This window comes from Hypanus sabinus, chromosome 22 (genome assembly GCF_030144855.1).
Source record: "Hypanus sabinus isolate sHypSab1 chromosome 22, sHypSab1.hap1, whole genome shotgun sequence".
In the NCBI taxonomy this organism is placed as follows: Eukaryota; Metazoa; Chordata; class Chondrichthyes; order Myliobatiformes; family Dasyatidae; genus Hypanus; species Hypanus sabinus.
In genome coordinates, this window is record NC_082727.1 from 63580843 (window position 1) to 63604982 (window position 24140).

Here is a 24140-nt window from a genome sequence, read left to right on the forward strand (position 1 = left end):
GCCCAGGCCTGCGCCCTGGAAACTCCAGGCGCAGATCCATGGTCTCTCGAGACCGACGGATGCCACCACCACTGATGTCAAGCGCACAGGCCTATAACTTCCTGGTTTACTTTTAGAGCCTTTTTTAAACAATGAACAACCTAAGCCTCCCTCCAATCCTCCAGAACTACACCTGTCACTAAAGACATTTCAAATATCTCTGCTAGGACCACTGTAATTTCTACAAGAGTCTGCCACAAGGTCCAAGGGAATACCTTATCATGCCCTGTGGATTTATCCACCCTAATTTGCATCAAGACATCAAATACCTCCTCCTTTGTAATCTGTATATAGTCCATGAACTCATTGCAGTGTTGCCTCAACTCTACAGATTCTGTGTCCATCTCATGAGTAAATATAGATGCAAAAAAATCCATTTAAGATCTTCTCATCTCTTTCAGCTCATGCATAGAGTACCATCCTGATCTCCAGAGAAGCTGTTTTGTTTTTTGCTCTTAATACGTCTGTAGAAATCCTTAGGATTCTCCTTCACCTTGTCTGCCAGAGCAACCTTCTGCCTTCTTATAGCCCTCTAGATTTTTCTTCTCAGGTGTTCTCTTGCATTTCTTAGATTCCTCAAGTACCTCATTAGTTCCTTCCAGCTTATAGCAGCTGTGCCCCTCCTCCTCCTTCTTCTTAATCAGAGCCTCAATATCTCTTAAAACCAAGGTTCCCTAAATCTGTTATCCTTGCTTTTTATTCTGACAGGAATATACAAACTCTGTACTCTCATAATTTCACTTTTGAAGGCCTCCCACTTACCAAGTACACCTTTGCCAGAAAACAACCTGTCCCAATCAACTCTTGCCAGATCCTTTCTGATGCCACCAAAATTGGCCTTTTTCCAATTCAGAATCTTAACCCACGGCCCAGACCTATCCCTCTCTATAATTATTTTAAAACTAATGGCATCATGATCACTAGAAACAAAGTGTTTCCTACACAAACTTCTGTTAACTGTCATGTCTCATTCCCTATGAAGAGATCCAGTATCCTCTTTCGCTGTTCTACCAAACATTTTCTGCAACCAAATGGCAATCACAGGAACATTCTCTACCTGTAATGTGTCTTACTTGCTTTTTACATGTCTGGCCTGGCGTGGTTTCCTTTAAAACATTGTAGAAACCTTTCTTGAAAAGCCAAGACCCATCCAGAACTGACCTCTGTGCAATTTTCAGCCTTACCAATTGGTAAAAGTTGGCAGGGTTGGGGTGGGGTGAAGGGGAAGCATATACAGGAAGACTGATAGATCTTTGGGATCTCCACCTTCATGAAAAACTACTTCCTCGTCTGCTGTTCAAAATCAAATACAGTAAAACTCCACTAACATTGCACACTCCAGAGTCTGGTGGTGCTGGATCATCAGATACTTCAGATATTAGTTATGGCCACACACCTATCCATGTTCCTGACCTCAACCCTGGTCATGTACCCCGCACACAATCCAGATACTAAACCCACATTAAGCCCACTGCTGTGACCCTGGCCCAAGCTCACTCTCTGGACTTGTTAGTGAGCCAGATGCTGAACAGTTAGGATTTCTAAAAGATTACTTAGTCAATTATCCGAGTTTTACTGTACATGCATTAATCACATTAAAGTTGTGCATGGTATTTGAATAAAATGTCATTCCAATGAAAATCACAGCCCTTTACTCTGTGATATTTTAAATAACAAGTGACTTTCATGAAGACAATGTTTCTTTAAAAGTCCAAGTGTTTATAAGCATCAAAAAAAAAGAAACAATATCTGCAAGATGCCTTAAGAGACATTTTATCATATTCCTACACAGAAAAAAATTATATTCATTTAAAACAAGATTATATACCCTTCAAAGTTAAACTCTAACCATCCATCTACAATAAAAACATGTTGTTCCTTAGCAATGTTTACTGCATGACTGTGGATCAGTGGAACTTGCCTGAAAACTATTCACTAATTCTCCTCTCCCCCTTTCTTTCTCCCTAGGCCTCCCATCCTATGATCCTTTCCCTTCTCCAGCTCTTAGCTTCACCCCACCCCCTCCTGTCTTCTCCTATCATTTCAGATTTCCCCTCCCCCTCCTATTTTCAAATCTCTTACTATCTTTTCTTTCAGTTAGTCCTGACGAAGGGTCTCTGCCTGAAACGTCGACAGTGCTTCTTCCTATAGATGCTGCCTGGCCTGCTGCGTTCCACCAGCATTTTGTGTGTGTTGGAAATCACAGGAAATTTGAAGACAAATAAAAACACCCTGCTTTGGTAATTCCTTCACAAGTAGTGTGCTATGAATTGTGCTAAGAAATGTATGCTTGTGAAATAAAGTTTGGTATGCCAATTCCACATAATGGGTCAAATATGGAGTGAAATGCAGCACTGATTCTCTGAAAATGGCTGTATACAGCACTGGTGAACAGCTTAGCAACTGAAATAGCACTGAAAAGACAGATCTAACAGAAATGGTAATTAATAGGAATGATGGATTAGGTGCTGGCTATCTAAAACAAAGCAAACAAGGGTAGTAAAGTCTTAATTTATTTAATTGAGATACAGCATGGAACAGGCCTGGCCTGAGTCGACATGGTAGTATGGAACAGGCCCTCCCAGCACTTCATGCTGTGCTGCCCAGCGATTCCCTAATTTAATCCTAAACTAATCATGGGAGAATTTACAGTGATTAATTAACTTACCAACAGGTATGTCTTTGGACTGTGGGAGGAAACCTGAGCACCCTGAGGAAACCCACATGGTCACGAGAAGAATGTACAAACTCTTTGTAGGCAGCAGCGGGAATTGAACCATGTTACTGGTATTGTAAAGCATTGTGCTAACCACCACACTTCTGTGCAGATCAATTCCTTCACATATTGCCAGTAAAGGAAATTAAAACACCGATGCACAGTCATAATGAAGGGTCTCAGCCTGAAACTTCAACTATTTATTAATTTCCAAAGATGCTATCTGGCCTGCTGAGTTCCTCAAGATGTTATGTGTGTTACTTTAGATTTTCAGCTTCTGCATATCCTCGTAATACACTGAACATAGTTTTGAAAGGAGTTCAGCATGAATGGCAACAGATGCTATTTGGGAATTTAAGCATAATATTAAAAGAAAATTGGTCTGGAGCTTATAACCTGATTTAATTGTGTACACTGAAGTTCATACTATTACCAAAGTGATCACATTGATATCCAGAAACAATTGTTTTCTCATTGGAAAAGAACTGACAAAGTCTTACAGCTTAAACACAGCCCTCCCAAAGTACTGAGGACAATTATCTTCTGATATTCCAGGATATCCACCTGATGAAAGTCCACAGGGTGCTCTGACTCCAATTCCCATTCCGACGTGTCGGTCCATGGCCTCACCTTGGTAACTTCAGGGTGGAGGAGCAACATTTTATATTCCGACTGGGTAACCTCCAACCCGATTATCGATTTCTCTTTCTGGTAAACAAATTCCCCCCCACCCATTTTTCTGTTCCCCACTCTGACCTTTTACCTCCTCTCACCTGCCTATTACCTCCTCCTGGATCCCTCCTCCTTCCCTTTCCCCTAAGGTCCATTCTCCTCTCCTATCAGACTCCTTCTTTCTCCAGCTCTTGACCTTTCCCACCCCTGGCTTCACCTATCACCTTTCAGCTAGCCTCTTTCCCCTCCTCCCACCTTTTAAATCTGGCATCTTCCTCTTTCCTTCTCAGTCCTGGCCTGCTGAGTTCCTCCAGTAGTTTGTGTTTGCTCCTCAGGATGGGGGGCTTTTTTAATAATCAGATTGAGGCTCAGTGGAAGACTTAGCAGAATGAGAAATTAGCACAGGTACTGCTGATGTGGTTAGGCTAACAGTGTGTCCTGTATTAATGTGAGATGACTTGCAAGTAATGCCAAGATTGTACAGTTTCTTACTAAGAAAAAAATTCCAGTTTCAAATTTAGCCCTTATCACTTCTACAGTTTCACAATCAACTGAGCCCACAAGAGTAAAATAAAAAGAGAAAATGCCAGAAACAATCAATAATCAGGGAACATCTGTGATGAGAAAAGTTAAAAGTCATCAACCTGAAGTACGTTAGGGAATTCGAATGATATTTGTTTACACTGAAAGTCAGCTGCATTGGTTGGCTTGGCTTTCTGTCAGGCAGGGTAACATGGGAGGAGGCCATAACATGAAGTGTGTCCATTTCCTGACCATGATGCAGAGGGATTTGAGATTTTGAAGCTCCAAAATGCTGTTTATAGGCGGAGTGATTTGGGAAGAGGTCTTATTCCAATAAGTACATTCCCGAGGGGTAACCATGGAGACTGGATTTGGAGGATTGGGGGAAGTATCTTCACTGTTAAATAATGAGCAATGTTGCAAAGGTTATTTGTCTTATTTATGAGGCTATTTTTAAATTATATTTATTTAATTTCATATGATGTAGATGGCCATTTGGCCCATTGGGTCAATGCAAGCTCTCACAACAATATTATTCCCTCCTCAGGGGCCCCATTAGCTCCCCACTGATTCTCCTGCCACTCATCTGCACCATGGTGATACACAGCAGCTCAATGGTGGATCAACCCAGACATCTTTGGGATATGGACAGAAACGTGGAGTATCTAGGGAAAACCCATAGACTATACAGCTAGTGTAATAACTTTTCAGATACAGCCATGGCTGCTCACACGTGCCAGTGAATTTGCTCACAAAGTTCCCAAATCAAATAATAACAATGTGTTATTTTTCATAGAGTGATGTTGATTAAGGGATCTCAGTTAATGACAACCAAAGGGATGGCCTGCTCCTCTCAGACTGATATCATATACACTTAAGACTTAGAGGCCATTTGTCCATCCAGTTAATGGTAGCTATCCCATCAATCCTCCAAGAGGACCACAAACTTGTCATGGTTTGGAGGTTTGTGTGCCTCAATGACCTGGAGAGCTATGCTACTTGGAATCAGGACCTTGCACTTTGGCTCTTGGTAGGGTCAGCCATCCCAAACTGGTCAAAGGGTAGAGGTCAGATCAAGCGTGGTCCACATGTCCTCCAGGTTCGGGGGTTCAGCTCAGAACAAACAACCTTGACAAACGGTGACAGAAAGAGCATGAAGAATCCCTCTACATCTCTGTGTGATGGTATTCCTGAGTCTCAACCTGGGACTTCCATGGCTGACAGTGAAGAAAACTGAGAGAACTTTCATTACTGCCCTAGACACCGGCAGCATAATGCGCAGAAACAGATGCATCCCACTAATATTATACCACTCCTACCCTAATGCCCATTATTATCCCTAATCTCTTCATCGCCTACCTACACAGTGGTTAATGTACAATAGCCAATCACCGTACCAACTAAAGCATCAATGGAAACTGGGAAGAAATTGGGAAAGACACACAGTCCCAAAGAGCACGGAGGTTCAGTATCACACTAAAACCACTGGCAGCATCACTAACTGCTGCCCCACCATACAGTGAATACAAACTCCTCCCCACCATTAAACACATCTACATGGAGGCTATTGCAGGAATGTGGCATCCATCATCAAGGACCCCCACCATTCAGGACATGCTGCTGTCATCAGGAAGGAGGAACAGGAGCCTCAGGACCCACACCACCATTTCAGTAACAATTGTTAACCCTCAATTATTAGGCTCTTGAAACAGAGGGGATAACATCATCCAAGTTCACTTGCCCCATCATTGAAACCTATCAACTCATTGTCAAGGACTCTTCACCTCATGTTTATGATATTTATTGCTTATTTATTAATTTTTATTATTTTGCTTTTTTAAATGAATGCCCGCAAGAAACCAAATCTCAGGTTGGTATACGATGACATATATGTATTTTGATAATAAATTTACTTTGAACTTTGAGCTGAGCCCTGCAGCTTCCGTTTTCCCAGTGCCTGGAATATATGGCTCCATGCAGCAGAAACCAGAAGGTAGATTACTTTAGAGTGCTGTGGCATTATCAGTACATACCAAATGCCATCTCATCTCCTGGGAGTGGTTCCTGATCACCCTGGTGTGCATATTAGTACATTACAGATATCAGTGGTGGAGAATCTTCTATATTCTATCCATATTGATATTGCTTCATTAGAATTAAGAAATGTTTTGAAATCTGATCACTCAAAGTAATAAACAGATACCATGTGTTATTCCAGAAGCAAGTGTTTCAGTGGGGCTATACCCGTTGACAGCCTCCTTGGCACTGAGGTCAATCATCTGATGAAGGCGGAGTTTCCGGCAGTAGATGGAGGCAGCCTCGGGCTCAAGTGCAATAATGAGCTGCTCTGGGCAGTCAGGTGATGCCAGACCCGCCTAGAAAAGTGAAGGAAATCGAAAACATTAGTCTGGTCTCAGGAAAACCTAGGCTCACCAGGAGGCCACTCAGTCTGTTGATCCTATACTAGCCCAAATTATAAATATTGCAGATGTTATAAATCTGAAATAAAAACAGAGAATATTGGAAAGACACGGTGGGGTGGGCAGGTCTGTCATTAGGGAAACATAGTTAATTGCTTCGGACAATGATTTTATTGCAATTTTTATTTTCCAATTAACCAGTGGATTATGGTTAATTGGGCCATTGATTAATTGGGACAGCCACTTATTTGGGACAAATCTTAAAGAACAAATACTAGTCAAGAAAATGACTGGGATTTCCTTCCTTTATTTAGGACACTATGCTGGTTAATTAGGACATGGGACTGTAGCCAAATAGTTTCCAACTAGTGTAAAGCCCTGGTAAAGATTTTACTGCTAATGTCAAGGAGTATTTCATGTAATGGTATTCTGCAGAAGCAGTGTGTTCTGCTGATAGAGTTTGGGTTACTGTTAAAGATAAGGGACACTTAGGAATGTTGGTCATCAAACCAGGATGTTGGAACTGGGAGAAGGTTCTGGAGAACATTGGGGAAGAGGTTTTGTGATGGGTTGTGATCTGTTTTCAGCGGGAGATGGAGAGAAGCAGCTCAAGTGAACCACTGTATGAATTCCTCCACTGATAACAATGAGGAACTAAGACACAGTTTTCATTTAAAGACATAATTTGTTACTCAAATGGTAGCTTGTCTTTTTTATACCTTTTCAATAATTTCCATGAAACTACAACTAACTGGGACATCTGCTTAATTGAGACAAAATGTACAGGTGCCGATGTGTCCCAATTATCCAGAATCCACTGTAATTAGTACATAACAAGGCAAACAACATATTCTAGGCTGGGTCACTGACGATACTAAATTACGAGTTACCCTTTTCTTAATTTTTTTTTCTTTCTAAGTATTGAGTCCATGCTTAAATGTCATTTCTCATTTTGTATTTGTGATGATAGGTGCCATTGTAGCATAGTTGGTGTGCAACACTGTTACAGATCGGAGCGTGGAGTTCAATTCTGGCAATGTCTATAAGGAGTTTGCACGTTCTCCTCGTGACCCTGAGGGTTTCCTCTGAGTGCTTCAGTTTCCTCCCACAGTCCAAAGATGTACCGGCTAGTAGGTTAATTGGTCATTGTAAATTGCTCTGTCATTTGGCAAGGATTAAATTTGTAAGTTGCTGAGTGGTGCAGCTCATTGGGCTGGAAGGGTGTGTTCTGTGCTGTTTCGCTAAATAAAAATATAGATAAATAAAATGAATCCTCTATTCTCAATATTTAGTGTGTATTGGCATTTGGTCAATAACTCATGGGAGAGGTTCCTCCACCTCCAAGTGTGTAATTTCTTTTACTGTTGGTCAGTGTGTCGGTTCCACACAATCATTAGGCTTCTCGTGGCCACTCTCCATCTCATGTCACTTCTCGAGCTCCATACTTAGAAGCAGCTATTAGCACTCAGTTCATGTCATGATGCACCCAACCACAATAATAAGAGCTGAGACTGTTCTTCAACCATGTCACCCTTTAAAAACTGCTGAGCTAATATCAGCAGAGGTCTGATGGAAACTGAGCCCTGAATTGGACTATATTGTAGTTATTGACTCACACAACTGCCTCTGCTTATCAGAGTAATTTACAGCTTTGCCTTTTGCCCTTTATAGAAAACTGTACTTTTCATATGTCATAATGTTCACAAGGGCTTCTCAGAGTTTGTTCACAATTTAAAGGTCCACTGGCTGACTTTACCTGCCTGAAACTGATTATTCTCATCTCTTTCCATAGTGAAGCAGAATGGAGCTGTGCCAATGTTCACGTTGATGTTTTCATTATTTGTATTCACACTAATCCACAAATTACTGCTTTCTTTTTTAATTACTAACAACTCAGATGATGGACCTTTCTGGTAACTCAGATTTTCTCCTCACAGATGTTCCTAATCTGATGAGTAGCCCAATATTTACTGTTTAATTTTATAAGGAATATTCAGCTGCTTCCCAATGTAGTGTAGACTTTTCATTCCAGTTCCTAATCCAGTGAGCCACTGCTTGATTTCCTGTAGTGAAAAATACATTCCCAAAACCTTGTGTTCCAATTAAGATTCGACCAACTGTAATTGCATAAAATCTCTCGTTCTTCACAAATTTTCACTTTCCTTCATAATTCATTAAAGGGAAAATGCTTCAGTCATCACAAGGGTGTAAATCTAGCAGGACAAATTAACAGCTTTAAACTAACCCAATCAATTACCAATTCATAAAAAGCATAGGATGGACCACTTACAGAATAAAGATTAACTCTTGGCCTTCCAATTTACCATGTCATGGCCCTTGCACCTCAGACCATAAGATATAGGAGCAGAATTAGGTCATTTGGTCCATCGAGTCTGGTCTGCTATTTCATCATGGCTGATCCATTTTTCCTCTCTGCCCCAGTCTCCTGCCTTCACGCCCTGACCAATCAAGAATCTATCAATCACTGTCTTAAATATATATAAAGACTTGGTCTACACAGCTGCCTGTGGCAATGAATTTTACAGGTTCTCTCTTCTCTGGCTAAAGAAATTCCTCCTCATCTCCATTCTAAAATGATGCCCCTCTATTCTGATGCTGTAGGAAACTTCTTGTCTATATCCACTCTATCAAGGCCTTTCACCATTCAATAGGTTGCAATGAGGTCACCACTCATCCTTCTGAATTCCAATGAATACAGGCCCAGGGCCATCAAATGCCCTTCATATGACAAGCCAATCAATCTTGGAATCATTTTCGTGAACCTCCTTTGAACCCTCTCTTTCTAACATAAGAGGCCCAAAAGTTGCTCACAATACTCCAAGTGAGGCCCTACCAGTGCTTTATAAATACTCAGTATTACATCCGTGCTTTTATACTCTAGTCCTCTTGAAATGAATGCTAACATCACATTTGCCTTCCTCACCACAGCTGCAAATTGCAAATTAACCTTATCCTGCAAAATGATTCCCAGAAGACCATAAGACACGGAGCAGAATTAGGCCTCCCCACCATTCAATCATGGCTGACCCTTCTTCCCCAGCCCTCAGCCCCACTTCCTGGCCTTCTCCCAAATCCCCAGCCTCAGATATTTCTGTTTTCTTTCTATTTAGAAAACAGTCAACCCTTTCATTTCTTCTACTAAAGGGCATGACCATACACTTCCCAACACAGTATTCCAGCTGCCACTTCTTTGCCCATTATCCTAATCTGTCCAAGTCCTTCTGTAGACTCTCTATTTCCTCAAAACTACCTGCCCCTATTCCTGTCTTCAGATTGTCTGCAAACATTACAAGAAAGCCATCAATTCCATCATCCAAATCATTGGCACAAAATGCAAAAAGAATCGGACACAACACAGACCCCTGTGGAACACCACTAGCCACCTTACAGTGTACCTGCATTGAACTGTCTCTGTAACAATATTCTCTGCTTTTCCCTTGCACTGTATCAATGTATTCATGTTCTGAAATTATGTGATTGCATGGAAACGAAAAGTCATTGTGTCTCAGTACATGTGACAATCAGAAATCACAAACATAAAACATGTAGGTGTTGGAAATCTGAATGCTGGAGGAACTCAGCAGGTCACCTGCATTTATGGAAATGAATAAGCAGTCAACATTTCAGGTTGAGACCCTTAATCAGGTCTAGAATGGTAGGGGAATGATGCCAGAATAGAAAAGTAAGGGGAGGGGAAGGAGGACAAGCTAGACAATGATAGGTAAAGCTGAGTGTGTGGGAGAGGTAATGGGCTGGAGAAGAAGGAATCTGATAGGAGAGGGGACCATGGGAGAAAGGGAGACCATTTCATCAGTAACTTTCAATTCCTTGGTCCTTTCAGCCTCATTTTTACCATGATCAGTCATACACTTCAGTCCCCCATTAGGAATGCCTCAAGGCTCTGTGCTTCATTCATAAAATGGTGCAAGGGGGAGGGATTCAAATTTCTGGGGCATTGGAACCAGTTCTGGGGGAGGTGGGGCCGGTATAAACAGGACAGTCTGCACCTGAGCTGGACTGGAACCAATGTCCCAGCGAGAGCGTTTGCTACTGCTGTTCAGGAGGCTTTAAACTAATATGGCAGGGGGATGGGAACAAGTGCAGAGAGACAGAGGGGTGTAAAATGAGGGTAGAAGCAAAAAGTAGTAAGGTGAAAAGTAAAAGTGGCAGGCAGGCAAATCCAGGGCAAAAAGCAAAAAAGGGCCACTTTTCAACATAATTGTATAAAGGCTGAGTGTTGTAAAAACAAGCCTGAAGACTTTGTGTGTCAATGCGAGGAGCATTTGTAACAAGGTGGATGAATTGAATGTGCAGATAGTTATTAATGAATATGATATAGTTGGGATCACAGAGACATGGCTCCATGGTGACCAAGGATGGGAGCTCAACATCCAGGGATATTCAATATTCAGGAGGGATAGACAGGAAAGAAAAGGAGGTGGGGTAGCATTGCTGGTTAGAGAGGAGATTAACGCAATAGAAAGGAAGGACATTAGCCTGGAGGATGTGGAATTGATATGGGTAGAGCTGCATAACACTAAGGGGCAGAAAACACAGGTGGGAGTTGTGTACAAGCCACCTAACAGTAGTAGTGAGGTTGGGGATGGCATTAAACAGGAAATTAAAAATGTGTGCAATAAAGGAACAGTAGTTATAATGGGTGACTTCAATCTACATATAGATTGGGTGAACCAAATTGGTAAGGGTGCTGAGGAAGAGGATTTCTTGGAATGCATGCGGGATGGTTTTCTGAACCAACATGTCGAGGAACCAACTAGAGAGCAGGCCATTCTAGATTGGGTATTGAGCAATGAGGAAGGGTTAGTTAGCAATCTTGTCGTGCGAGGCCCCTTGGGTAAGAGTGACCATAATATGGTGGAATTCTTCATTAAGATGGAGAGTGACATAGTTAATTCAGAAACAAAGGTTCTGAACTTAAAGAAGGGTAACTTTGAAGGTATAAGACATGAATTAGCTAAGATAGACTGGCAAATAATACTTAAAGGGTTGACGGTGGATGTGCAATGGTAAGCATTTAAAGATCGCATGGATGAACTACAACAATTGTTCATCCCAGTTTGGCAAAAGAATAAACCAGGGAAGGTAGTGCACCCGTGGCTGACAAGGGAAATTAGGGATAGTATCAAGTCCAAAGAAGAAACATATAAATTAGCAAAAAAAGTGGCACACCTGAGGACTGGGAGAAATTCAGAGACCAGCAGAGGAGGACAAAGGGCTTAATTAGGAAAGGGAAAAAAGATTATGAGAGAAAGCTGGCAGGGAACATAAAAACTGACTGTAAAAGCTTTTATAGATACGTGAAAAGAAAAAAGATAGGTCAAGACAAATGTTGGTCCTTTACAGTCAGAAACAGGTGAATTGAACATAGGGAACAAAGACATGGCAGACCAATTGAATAACTACTTTGGTTCTGTCTTCACTAAGGAGGACATAAATAATCTTCCAGAAATAGGAAGGGATCAAGGGTCCAGTGAGATGGAGGAACTGAAGGAAATACATGTTAGTAGGGAAGTGGTGTTACGTAAATTGAAGGGATTAAAGGCAGATAAATCCTCAGGGCCAGATGGTCTGCATCCCAGAGTGCTTAAGGAAGTAGCCCAAGAAATAGTGGATGCATTAGTGATAATTTTTCAAAAATCCTTAGATTCTGGATTAGTTCCTGAGGATTGGAGAGTGGCTAATATAACCCCACTTTTTAAAAAAGGAGGGAGAGAGAAACCGGGGAATTATAGACCGTTAGTCTGACATTGGTGGTGGGGAAAATGCTAGAGTCAGTTATCAAAGATGTGATAACAGCACGTTTGGAAAGAGGTGAAATCATTGGACAAAGTCAGTATGGATTTGTGAAAGGAAAATCACGTCTGATGAATCTTATAGAATTTTTTGAAGATGTAACTAGTAGAGTGGATAGGGGAGAGTCAGTGGATGTGGTATATTTAGATTTTCAAAAGGCTTTTGACAAGGTCCCACGCAGGAGATTAGTTTGCAAACTTAAAGCACACGGTATTGGGGGTATGGTATTGATGTAGATAGAGAATTGGTTGGCAGACAGGAAGCAAAGAGTGGGAGTAAACGGGACCTTTTCAGAATGGCAGGCAGTGATTAGTGGGGTACCGCAAGGACCCCAGTTGTTTACAATATATATTAATGATTTAGATGAGGGAATTAAATGCAGCATCTCCAAGTTTGCGGATGACACGAAGTTGGGCGGCGGTGTTAGCTGTGAGGAGGATGCTAAGAGGATGCAGGGTGACTTGGATAGGTTAGGTGAGTGGGCAAATTCATGGTAGATGCAATTTAATGTGGATAAATGTGAGGTTATCCACTTTGGTTGCAAGAACAGGAAAACAGATTATTATCTGAACGGTGGCCGATTAGGAAAAGGGGAGATGCAACGAGACCTTGGTGTCATGGTACATCAGTCATTGACGGTGGGCATGCAGGTACAGCAGGTGGTGAAAAAGGCAAATGGTGTGTTGGCATTCATAGCAAAAGGATTTGAGTACAGGAGCAGGGAGGTTCTACTGCAGTTGTACAAGGCCTTGGTGAGACCACACCTAGAATATTGTGTGCAGTTTTGGTCCCCTAATCTGAGGAAAGACATTCTTGCCATAGAGGGAGTACAGAGAAGATTCACCAGATTGATTCCTGGGATGGCAGGACTTTCATATGAAGAAAGACTGGATCGACTAGGCTTATACTCACTGGAATTTAGAAGATTGAGGGAGGATCTTATTGAAACTTTTAAAATTCTAAAGGGATTGGACAGGCTCAATGCAGGAAGATTGTTTCCAATGTTGAGGAAGTCCAGAACGAGGGGTCACAGTTTAAGGATAATGAGGAAGTCTTTTAGGACCGAGATGAGGAAAAACTTCTTCACACAGAGAGTGGTGAATCAGTGGAATTCTCTGCCACAAGAAACAGTTGAGGCTGGTTTATTAGCTATATTTAAGAGGAAGTTAGATATGGCCCTTGTGGCTAAAGGGATCGGGGGCATGGAGAGAAAGCATGCCCCCTGAGTTGGATTCTCAGTTCTCAGATTCTGGGTTCTGAGTTGGATGATCAACCATGATCATACTGAATGGCGGTGCAGGCTCGAAGGGCCGAATGGCCTACTCCTGCCCTTATTTTCTATGTTTCTATAAGAAAATAACTAACCATTCCCCTCCACCACCACCCTCCTCCATCTGGCTGAGATGGTCCTCACTCTCAATCATTTTTCCTTCAGTTTCTCATATACGCACAAATCTCTGCAGTTGCCAGAAATCCAGAGAAACACATAAAATACTGAAGGAACTCAGCAGGTCAGGCAGCATCTATGGAAAGTAATAAGTATTTCAAACTTCTTCAGGACCTACTGACAATTACCAATCAGGCTACTCTTATAGAACACACAACTTTAAAACACAATGTATGCCTTTCAGTCCACACTGGTGTACCAACCTTTTAAGCAACATCAATCTAACCCTTTCCTCCTACATAGCCCTCCATTTTTTTCAGTTATCCATGTGCCTATCTAAGAGATTCTTAAATGTCTCTAATATATCTGGCTCTAGCATCGCCCCTGGCAGGGTGTTCTACACACCCTCCATTCTCTGTGTAAAAAGACTAATCTTTGACATTCCCTCTGTACTTCTCTTCAATCGTCTTAAAATTATGACCCCTCACATTAGCCTTTTTTGCCCTGGGAAGAAGTCTCCGGCTATCCATTTATGCCTTTCATTATCTTGTTCAGCTCTATCAAATCACCTTTTAATCTAGTATTCTGCAGAGCATAATTTGTCAGCCTATCCACAAGTTTAGCTTCATCTGCAGAGCAGAATCTACATAAGACCAGGTGAACTAGCAACAGAAACATTACAAGTTTTCTGAAAGTCTTTTAATTTGCAGGAAAAAAATGTAGGCCAGGACTACAGAGAATAAACTCACACATGGGCCTAATCAGATTGGTAGAGTCAGTAGTTTTGATCAGTCAAATGACCTCCTTCCAGCTCAAAAACAGGCCTCTCTTCCTATATGCCCATAACGGACACTTTGCAATTACACATTAAAGCTACAGTTCCCACCTGCAATAGAACCGTATCCTTCGACACATTGCCTATTTCTGCCTGTTTAAATGCCTTTTCGATGAGTACTTGTACCTCACCTCATTCTGCCATTTACTCTGTCAGTGTATTCCGGGTATCAACCCCACTCTGCTTAAAAATTTGCCCCTTAGGTTCCCTTTAAAACATCTACCTCTCATCTTAAATCTCTGCCCTCTTGTTTTTGATGTCCCTACCATGGCCCTAATGTTGGGAAATGATTTTGGGTATCTATTATATTTTTAAAGAAAAAAATCAGCTTTACTGTCATATGTACATTGAAACCTCAAATTAGCGAGGATAGTGCTGGGCAGTCCACAAGTGTCACCATGCTCCTGGTGCCAACACCGCATGCCCTGAACTTATGAACCCTAACCGCATGTCTTTGAAATGTGGGTGGAAACTGAAGTGCATAGAGTACATTTATGAGGGGTGTAGGTATAACTTTGCCTGTATATCAATGCCTTTTGTAGATATCTTTACATCAGGTCACCACTTAGCCTTCTTTGCACAAAGGAAATCAAGCTCTGTCTGTCCAATCTCTCCCCATAACTAAAGGTTAACAATCCAGCCAACATCTTGGTGATTCACCTTTGCACTTACACCAGCACATTCACATCCTTCCAATTGACAACCAGTAATACTCCAAATGCAGCCCAACCATTGTTTTGGAAACCTACAATAATTTTACCTAAACTGTAACAATTCTGAGTGTTATTGGATTATTTGTGATCTTAACCTTTGGTCCCTTTAGGCTGCCAAAGCCAGGGGTGCTAGTAGAGATAAGTCCCTGCTGGCTATTAAATGCTCCCCAATGGTGTGTGTCTCAAACAGTTCCTGACAATCAAGTCCAGCTCGTGGCTTTTAATGTGTGGCTTAGCTACCCTGCCTGGTGGAACCATTTCTATTGACAGGAGAAGGAGTAAAAGTGGGTTGCTAGCACGTTAAAACCAGTCACTTTGGGCAGATGGGGCTCATCAGCTGTGTTTGGCACTCCATCTAGCAGAAGGAAAGCTCTGATCTCAAACCTCTGCTGCTTTGCAGCTATACCCACTCATGGGGAAGGCTTTGGGAGTAAACCCTGAGGAAAAATGCGAAGTTGGAGTCCCTAAGGCAGTCCTACGTTGACTGGCAACTCCGGTGATACTGCTGATAGCAGACTGTATCGGTCTCTGCCGTTCCTTTGATGAGTGGAAAGGGAGAGGCTGCTGCATTGGCAACTACTTGCTCTTCATACTGTTCTGCCCTGACTTGCCTATCAACTTTGTCAGCTAGGACACAACATTCATTGCCAACCAACGGAGGGCCCTGGATCTTATCCTCTGAGGCTTGCAGTATACATATCTAACTTACTTTGTAGGCGGCATGTCTCATGAATTGTTTTGCAGGTTGCTTCCATATTGCTGGCACGGTAATGACCCATCTGACCTCCGAGTTGTCAAATGGTGAACCAGCTTGGTCACCCAGCTCCTGGAAACAGAACAACATCAGTGACAGCTTTCCTGTTATTTGTTTGTTTGAAAATTGCACACTTACCTGGTTTAATATTACCAGATGTATCCGTCTCTGCCGTTCCTTTGGATTTGTCCACTGTGTGGCCTGCTAAGATGATCATCGGGGTCTCTCTTCCATCCATCAGAGATACTTATCAGGAATGCTGTATACCCAGGGATGTCAGCATTGTCAATGATCCCTGCCATCTGTCCAACAATCTCTTTGAACCCTTACCATCAGGCAGGAGGTATCGTGGCATTATGACAAGAACTGTTAGGATGGGCAACAGCTTCTTCCCCAAGTCATTATATTTCTGATCTCCCTGCCACCACCCAGGTCTCATCACGAATGAAGCACCAGTGGCGTTACACCATTTACTTTTTAACTTGTGTATGAACTTTATGACTCGTTGACTTATTTGTGGTAATATGACTGTATATGTTATGTGTGTGAGTATTATGTTGCACACCTTGGCCTGGAGGAACTTTGTCTTGTTTGCCAGTATACGTGTGTACAGCTGAACGACAATGTACCTGAACTCAATGCTGAGAATTTTTACATGACAAGTTTAATCTTACATACATAGGGTGCTTACGAATTAGTTTGCAAATACTGGATAGATTTGTTTTAACATACTATCAACCCCAGAAACTTGAAACACCGATTTTGCCTTCTGATCTTGAATCCATTTCATTTGGCAACTGGCTATGTGGGGATAATTACCGGGAAATAGAATTATGAAGATGAAAGAGTGAAGAAATAGTTATTTGTGAGGGTTAGTGAGCCTACGGAAACCGTGAAATCTGAACCCAAGCTTTACTAATAAGAGTAACATTATGTGAATCTATTCAGAACTGAAAATCACTGAACAAATTTGAAAGGAAGCACTTTTTCGTGGAAAGTATCAGATTTCTTAGACATTCAGTGAAGTCGTAAGAGCTGCTAAATCTCTTTGTCTGATACATCAAGCTTTAAAACTGTTGTGATCTATTGCTGACCGGCTGCATCACTGTCTAGGACGGAAATTGTAAGGCATCTGATTGCAAGTCTCTACAAAGGATTGTGAGGGCTGTTGAGAGGATCATTGGGGTCTCTCTTCCACCCATCAGAGCTATTTATCAGGACTGCAGTGTACATATGGGTCTTAACATTGTTAGTGAACCCTCCCATCCACCCAACAATCTCCTTGAACACACCTCTCCTTCCCAGCTCCCCACCATCAGGCTGCAGGTACCATAGTATTAGGACAAGAACTGTTTGGATGGGAAATAGTTTCTTCCCCCAGGATGTAAGCCTATTGAAGTCCCTGCCACCACCCAGGTCTCATGACATATGAAGAGCCAGTAGCATTATACTGTATTGCAATGCACCTTATTGTTTGTTAATTTATTTGTGATAATATGACTTAATGTTTGTGAGTATATGTACTGTGTTGTGCAACTTGGTCTGCAAGAATTTTGTTTCATTTAGCGGCATTCATGTGTAGGGATGAATGATAAACTTGAACTTGAAAATGGTTTACCAGTATCCTCCAGTATAGTACTGAACAGCACAAACTTTAAAATATATGTGACAAGCGAACTTCTATTAAAAACATCTCACGAATGTCATGGTTAAAAATGAAACTTTATATATGTCCTTTGTTATTTCCAACACACCTGTAAGGCATGATCTTTGAAGAACATCAGTGCAAAAGCAAAAATTTCAATAGCTTTGACCTTTTTCCCATTGGTAGCTTCCAGTTCTGTATCAATTGTCAGATCCTAGATGACAGAAAAAGAAATAAATGCACCACTCACCGTTAGTTTCATAGAGTAACAATTGTCCACACCTTCACAGAGTATTAACACTGGTCACACATAGGACACTCTATTTAAAAGCAGGCCGCTTAAAAGCAATTTCTTAAAAGTAACTTACTGTCCCTATGAGGAAATCACTACTGAAATCTTTTTTGAGTGCTGCTTTTAATCTGCAACATTTCAGCACAGCTCTTAAGAATTAGATTTCTAAGACCTTATATAAAGTGTAACAACAGTTCTACAAGGGTTACACTCAACACTAATCCTGTGCAAAGTATTCAAAAATATTTAAGGGCAATTTTCTATCTTCAACAACTGGAGAGAGATCTGAAGGAATGCATTGCATGTCTGTAATAGATCCTTCTCCATTGTTTCTCCATGGAAATAGCTGCATTAACATGGTCAACCAGCAATTAAATGCCACCCTGGCATTAATGATATCAGAGGAGGAAGCTTCTAATTGAGGTAGGTGAGTGTCTCAGCAGTTTATAAAAAGGATGCAGCTCATATATCGATGGATAAAGGTGGAACAGTAAGTTTTTAGAATTGATTTTATCTGCTTTGAAATCCATTGGGCGCTTAATTTTCTCTCTTTTTGGCACTCCTCGTCTTTGGCAAAATTTTGCAATTGAGGGTAGTTTACTTCCACTTTGATTTTATAGGTTTTGAGTTACTGATGAGGCTGATCTTGGCACACCTAATGCGAATAACCTTTTGCCAACAAGGTAATAAAACTTTTTCCATGCTTTACCTGATACACGTGAGAATTGTACTGGAAAGATTTAGGTTGACACAGCTTCAAGATTATATTAGTGGAAACTAACTCATAAATTTCCATCTTTCCAGAAAACTCTGCATTTTTCAGCTCATTGTGAGCATATTTGTTCAGTTTCATGCACTATAAGCTTTGGGCTGAATGGCTGCTTTTTACAATCTTTGAACCAAACTTCAAACTTTATTGATTGAAGGCCAATTGAAGACCTACAATCACAAGGGAATTCATCAGACAAAAATCCCCTGGCTCCAGTCTAAATTCTAAACCCATGGTTTGGTCGCAGTTTAGAATTACGTAACACTTCCCATCCTCTTCCTCAAGTAGCAGCACGATGTCTTTGCTTTTTGTACTTGAAATTAGGCAAAGGAGAAGACAGATGAGCTAATAACACAAATAAAAATTAATGGGTAAGGCTGCAAAGTAACAAAGGTTTGGAGTTAAATATTTCAAAAATGTTAAGTAGAATGGATAAGGATGAAGCATAAACTGATGATAAAGGATGGAATTGGGTAGATGAGGGAAAGGATGCAATGAAAAATGTCCCTTAATGAATCAATATCCTCAGAATGGATATACTGGCATTGGAGACGGTCCAGAGGAGGATCATGAGAATGGTTCCTGGAATTAAAGGGTTAACACATGAGGAGTGTTTCCTGTTTATGGGCCTGTACTCACTGGAGTTTAGAAGAATAGCAGGGTGGGTGGATCTTATTGAAACTTAACAAATATGGAAAGGCCTAGGGCCCAGATAGAGTGGATATAGAGAGGATGTTTTCTATAGTTGGGAACTCTCAGACCAGTGGGTAGAGCCTCAGAATAGAGAAGCATCCAGTTAGAACAGAATTGAGGAGGAATTCCTTTAGCCAGAGGATATTGAATCTGTGGAATTCATTGTGATAAATAGCAGTGAAGGCCAAGTCATTGAATATATTTTAAGTGGAGGTTGATAGGTTCCTGATTAGTCAGGGTGTCAAAGGTTACAGGGAGAAGGCAAGAGAACAGGGTTGAGATAATAAATCAGCCATGATGGAATGGTGAAGCAGACCTGATGGGCTGAATGGCCTAATTTTGCTACTATGTCTTATGGTCTTATTTGAATCATGCTTCTTATGTCTCTTTGTTCCAAACTTACAGTTTTCAGTTATTTTTAATGGTTATGTTAAATTAATATCCCAGTTCCTGTACAACATTTTTAGACATGACATCATTTGTTGAGTGCTACAAGATTTCTCAGTGTGCCATAAACTTCTTGTTCAATCTCCATTAACTGTATTGCTTTTTCACATATCTCGTCATTTTGGCTTCTCAGAATGTCATCCTGTCCTTCAACATCCACAATAGCTTTTTGCTTTTCAGAAATGAAAGGGTTACCATACAAGGAACATTTGAAGGTTTTGGGTCTCTACTCGCTGGAATTCAGAAGGATGAGGGGTGAATCTCATTGAAGCCTTTTGAATGTTGAAAGGCCTAGTCAGAGTAGATGTGAGAAGAATGTTTACCATGGTGGTGTGCCTAGGACAAGAGGGCACATGCTCAGGATAGAGGAGCATCCATTCAAAACAACGATGTGGAGAAATTTCTTTAGCCAGAGGGTGATGAATTTGTGGAGTTTATTTCCACAGGCAGCTGTGGAGGCCAGTTTGGTGGGTGTATTTAAGGCAGAGATTGATAGGTTCTCGATTGGACACAGCATCAAAGGCTACAGGGAGAAGGCCGGGAAATGGGGTTGATGAGGTGAAAGAAAAAGGATCAGTATGATTGAATGGCAGTGCAGACTTGATGGGCCAAATGGCCAAATTCTACTCCTGTCTTAAGACCATAAGATATAAGAGCACTGGTAAGCCATTCAGCCCCTCGAGTCTGCTCTGCCATTCATTCATGGGCTGATCCAATTCTTTCAGTCATCTCCACTTCCCTGCTTTCACCTCATACCTTTTTATGCTCTGGCTAATCAAGAACCTATCTGTCTCTGCTTTAAATGTCCTATGGTCTAAATAACTGTTCATTTAATGTTGAAGCTGAATGATTCTTGAGTTATGGCTATACAGGATAAGGTACTCATATAAAAAAGGCAAGTCGCATGATTTGTCTGTTGAATAGCATCCGAGCATAATCATATACAGATACACGGACCATAACAGTTTAGTGAATATAAATACACAATAATTGTACCCAACCATGCACAAACCCCACGACTAGTGGGGAAAACATTTTTCACATTTTGGATGTATGACTGTCCTTATGGTGTGGGGATTTTCATGAATTCTATTGTGTTTCTTTGTTTTGTGGCTGCCTGCTAGAAGATGATTCTTGGGGTTGTACATGGCTTGATAATAAATGTATTTTGAAATTTGAACTTTGAACAATTGAACAGGGCTCCAATATTGAATAGCTTTGTGCCTCACCCCCTGACTATAAACCCATTATGGACTTGTTTTTGGTCCAATTTTTCATTGGAAATTGAGGGTCAACCTGTTCATCTATTGGAGTCATCTTTTGAGGTCATCTATTGCATGCGGTGCTCCCGGTGCAGCCTCCACTCTGTCAGTGAGACCCAATGCAGATTGGGGGACCGCTTCGTCGAGCACCTACGCTCCGTCTGCCACAACAGACAGGATCTCCCGGTTGCCACCCACTTCAACTCTGCTTCACATTCCCATTCGGATATGTCTATACATGGCCTCCTCTACTGCCATGATGAGGCCAAACTCAGGTTGGAGGAGCAATACCTTGTATGCTGTTTGGGTAGTCTCCAGCCCCTTGGCATGAACATTGAATCCTCCAACTCCAGTAATTCCCTCCCCCTCCTTCACCATCCCAGCTTCACTCTACCTCCTCCTCCGCTGCCTATCACCTCCCTCATGGTTCCATCTCCTTCTACTACCCAAAGTGCTTTCCCCTTACATTCCTTCTTCACCTTTCCTGTCCATCCCTTCCCTGCTTCCACTCCCCCACCCCTTGATCTTTCCCCTTACTGGATTTTCACCTGGCACCTACCAGCCTTCTCCTTCCCACCCTCCCCCCATCTTCTTTATAGGGCCCCTGCCCCCTCCTTCTTCAGTCCTGACGAAGGGTCTTGGCCCGAAACGTTGACTGCTCGTTTCCACAAATGCTGCCTGACCTGGAGTTCCTCCAGCGTGTTGTGCGTGTTGTTTTGACCCCAGCATCTGCAGAGTACTTTGTGTTCATCTTTTAAGTCTGTCCTCTCCCTTTATGTTCAAACATGGCAACAAACTGAAAATTGTCATGGTTTTCCCAAAATGAGATAGGATGTCAATTGTCTATCTCAAAGAAATTCATGATGAGTGCATGGTTGCTATGGCATCTGGGTTCCACAATGAACTACATGGAACTACTTGGTCCATTTCAAATAAAATATTTTTAACAGAGTTGGAGCTAAATGGAAAATATATTCAGTCCCTATCAGCATCCCACCTCCTCCGCCATTCTTATCTACATCAGGACTTCATTGTGTTCAGGTTGTATTTGATTTAAGCAAGCACTTAAAAATTATTTTTGAGACTATGACATCTTTTTGCAGAAAGCTGTTCCAGAGGTTTAATATGGCCGGCACCATTATAATACAAAACAAAATGTAAACTCTAATACTTGAATAGAAATCTTTCAAAGGGACTAATTTTAGCTTGCAGTAATTTGGAAAATAAGCTGGATCAACCAAACCACTGGGGAATATCTTTGATCTGAAAGGTCATCTCCTCCCTAATTACAACCATGGAAAAGATGACAGGTTGTCAACCATTATATTAAGCTTCAGCACAGAACTGGAAGACTTACTGGTATGGTAACTAGGTTATTTTTAAATCAGTCAAGGACTTAGATTTTCTTTGAGTCCAATGTGCCCAGAAATAAGTCTCAAGTAAAGATGTCAATTTTCATCATCAAAGATATGTTTTGCCCTTTAATTTAAAGCTGTTTTGGTGTAAATGTAAAGCTCTACAGATTTGTATGGTCCATGCCATATTATAGACAGTTTGTGCAAAATGTCTCAACACAAAATGGCAGAATTTGGTTTAAACCTAGAGATTTTTTTTTTAACTATTCAGATTTTACTTACCAACCTGCATGGAGACAAAAAGCTAATTTATTTCAACTGGAATTTTTCATCTTTGAGAGGCAAGCTCTATACTGAGCTCTGGCCAGTAGACTGAGATTAGCATTTTGCTTCCTGTTTTGGGGTCTAGTGATATTATACTGTACATCAAATATTAGACGGGTTTCAGCCCATTTGACAGCATCAGAGAGCAATATTCAAATAGATGTGGGACTGCCCTCCTGAAGCTGGGGGTTTGGCCAATTTTCTTACTTTTATAAAGATACAAGTATTCAGTTTACAAAAAAATATATAGTTATCTTGTACAGAGAAACAAGGGACTAGAGTGTCCATCCAACATCTTGAGCCTTTTCCAGGTTTCAGTAAGATTATTGCTATAGAGATTTGACTCTCTTAACCTCTCTTATTTCCATATCATTCAATACCATGTACCAGGCAAAATGGCTATCTTGCTGAGACTAACTGTACTGAGCTTCCGGTTTGGCCAGATAATAGAGAGATATCTGCACTTGTAGAATGATGGTACAAGAGACACAAGGGGCTTAATGCCTTCAGTAGTGAAGAAGGTCATTACCCCATGTCTTCAGTAGTGAAGGAGGTCATTACCCCATGTCTTCAGTAGTGAAGAAGGTCATTACCCCATGCCTTCAGTAGTGAAGGAGGTCATTACCCCATGACTTCAGTAGGAAAGGAGGTCATTACCCCATGTCAATAGTGAAGGAGGTCATTACCCCATGCCTTCAGTAGTGAAGGAGGTCATTACCCCATGTCTTCAGTAGGAAAGGAGGTCATTACCCCATGTCAATAGTGAAGGAGGTCATTACCCCATGCCTTCAGTAGTGAAGGAGGTCATTACCCCATGTCAATAGTGAAGGAGGTCATTACCCCATGCCTTCAGTAGTGAAGGAGGTCATTACCCCATGTCTTCAGTAGTGAAGAAGGTCATTACCCCATGTCTTCAGTAGCAAAGGGGGTCATTACCCCATGACTTCAGTAGGAAAGGAGGTCATTACCCCATAACTTCAGTAGGAAAGGAGGTCATTACCCCATGTCTTCAGTAGTGAAGGAGGTCATTACCCCATGCCTTCAGTAGCGAAGGAGGTCATTACCCCATGACTTCAGTAGGAAAGGAGGTCATTACCCCATGCCTTCAGTAGTGAAGGAGGTCATTACCCCATGCCTTCAGTAGCGAAGGAGGTCATTACCCCATGCATTCAGTAGTGAAGAAGGTCATTACCCCATGTCTTCAGTAGTGAAGAAGGTCATTACCCCATGCCTTCAGTAGTGAAGAAGGTCATTACCCCATGCCTTCAGTAGTGAAGAAGGTCATTATCCCATGCCTTCAGTAGTGAAGGAGGTCATTACCCCATGCCTTCAGTAGTGAAGAAGGTCATTACCCCATGCCTTCAGTAGCGAAGGAGGTCATTACCCCATGACTTCAGTAGTGAAGAAGGTCATTACCCCATGCCTTCAGTAGTGAAGAAGGTCATTATCCCATGCCTTCA

The 24140-nt window shown here is 41.5% G+C and overlaps 1 protein-coding gene across 2 annotated transcripts in view; it reads right to left on the reverse strand.

Annotated features, from left to right (window-relative positions):
• Positions 1-24140, reverse strand: part of hspa12a (heat shock protein 12A) — a 115428-nt gene that overhangs the window by 21411 nt on the left and 69877 nt on the right. For both annotated transcript variants that reach the window (XM_059947927.1, XM_059947925.1), the window contains exons 5-7: positions 17648-17752; positions 15849-15965; positions 6153-6324 (exon numbers count right to left, since the gene is read on the reverse strand). In XM_059947927.1, coding sequence (XP_059803910.1) covers positions 6153-6324; positions 15849-15965; positions 17648-17752 — 394 coding nt within the window. The remainder of the gene's footprint in view (positions 1-6152; positions 6325-15848; positions 15966-17647; positions 17753-24140) is intronic.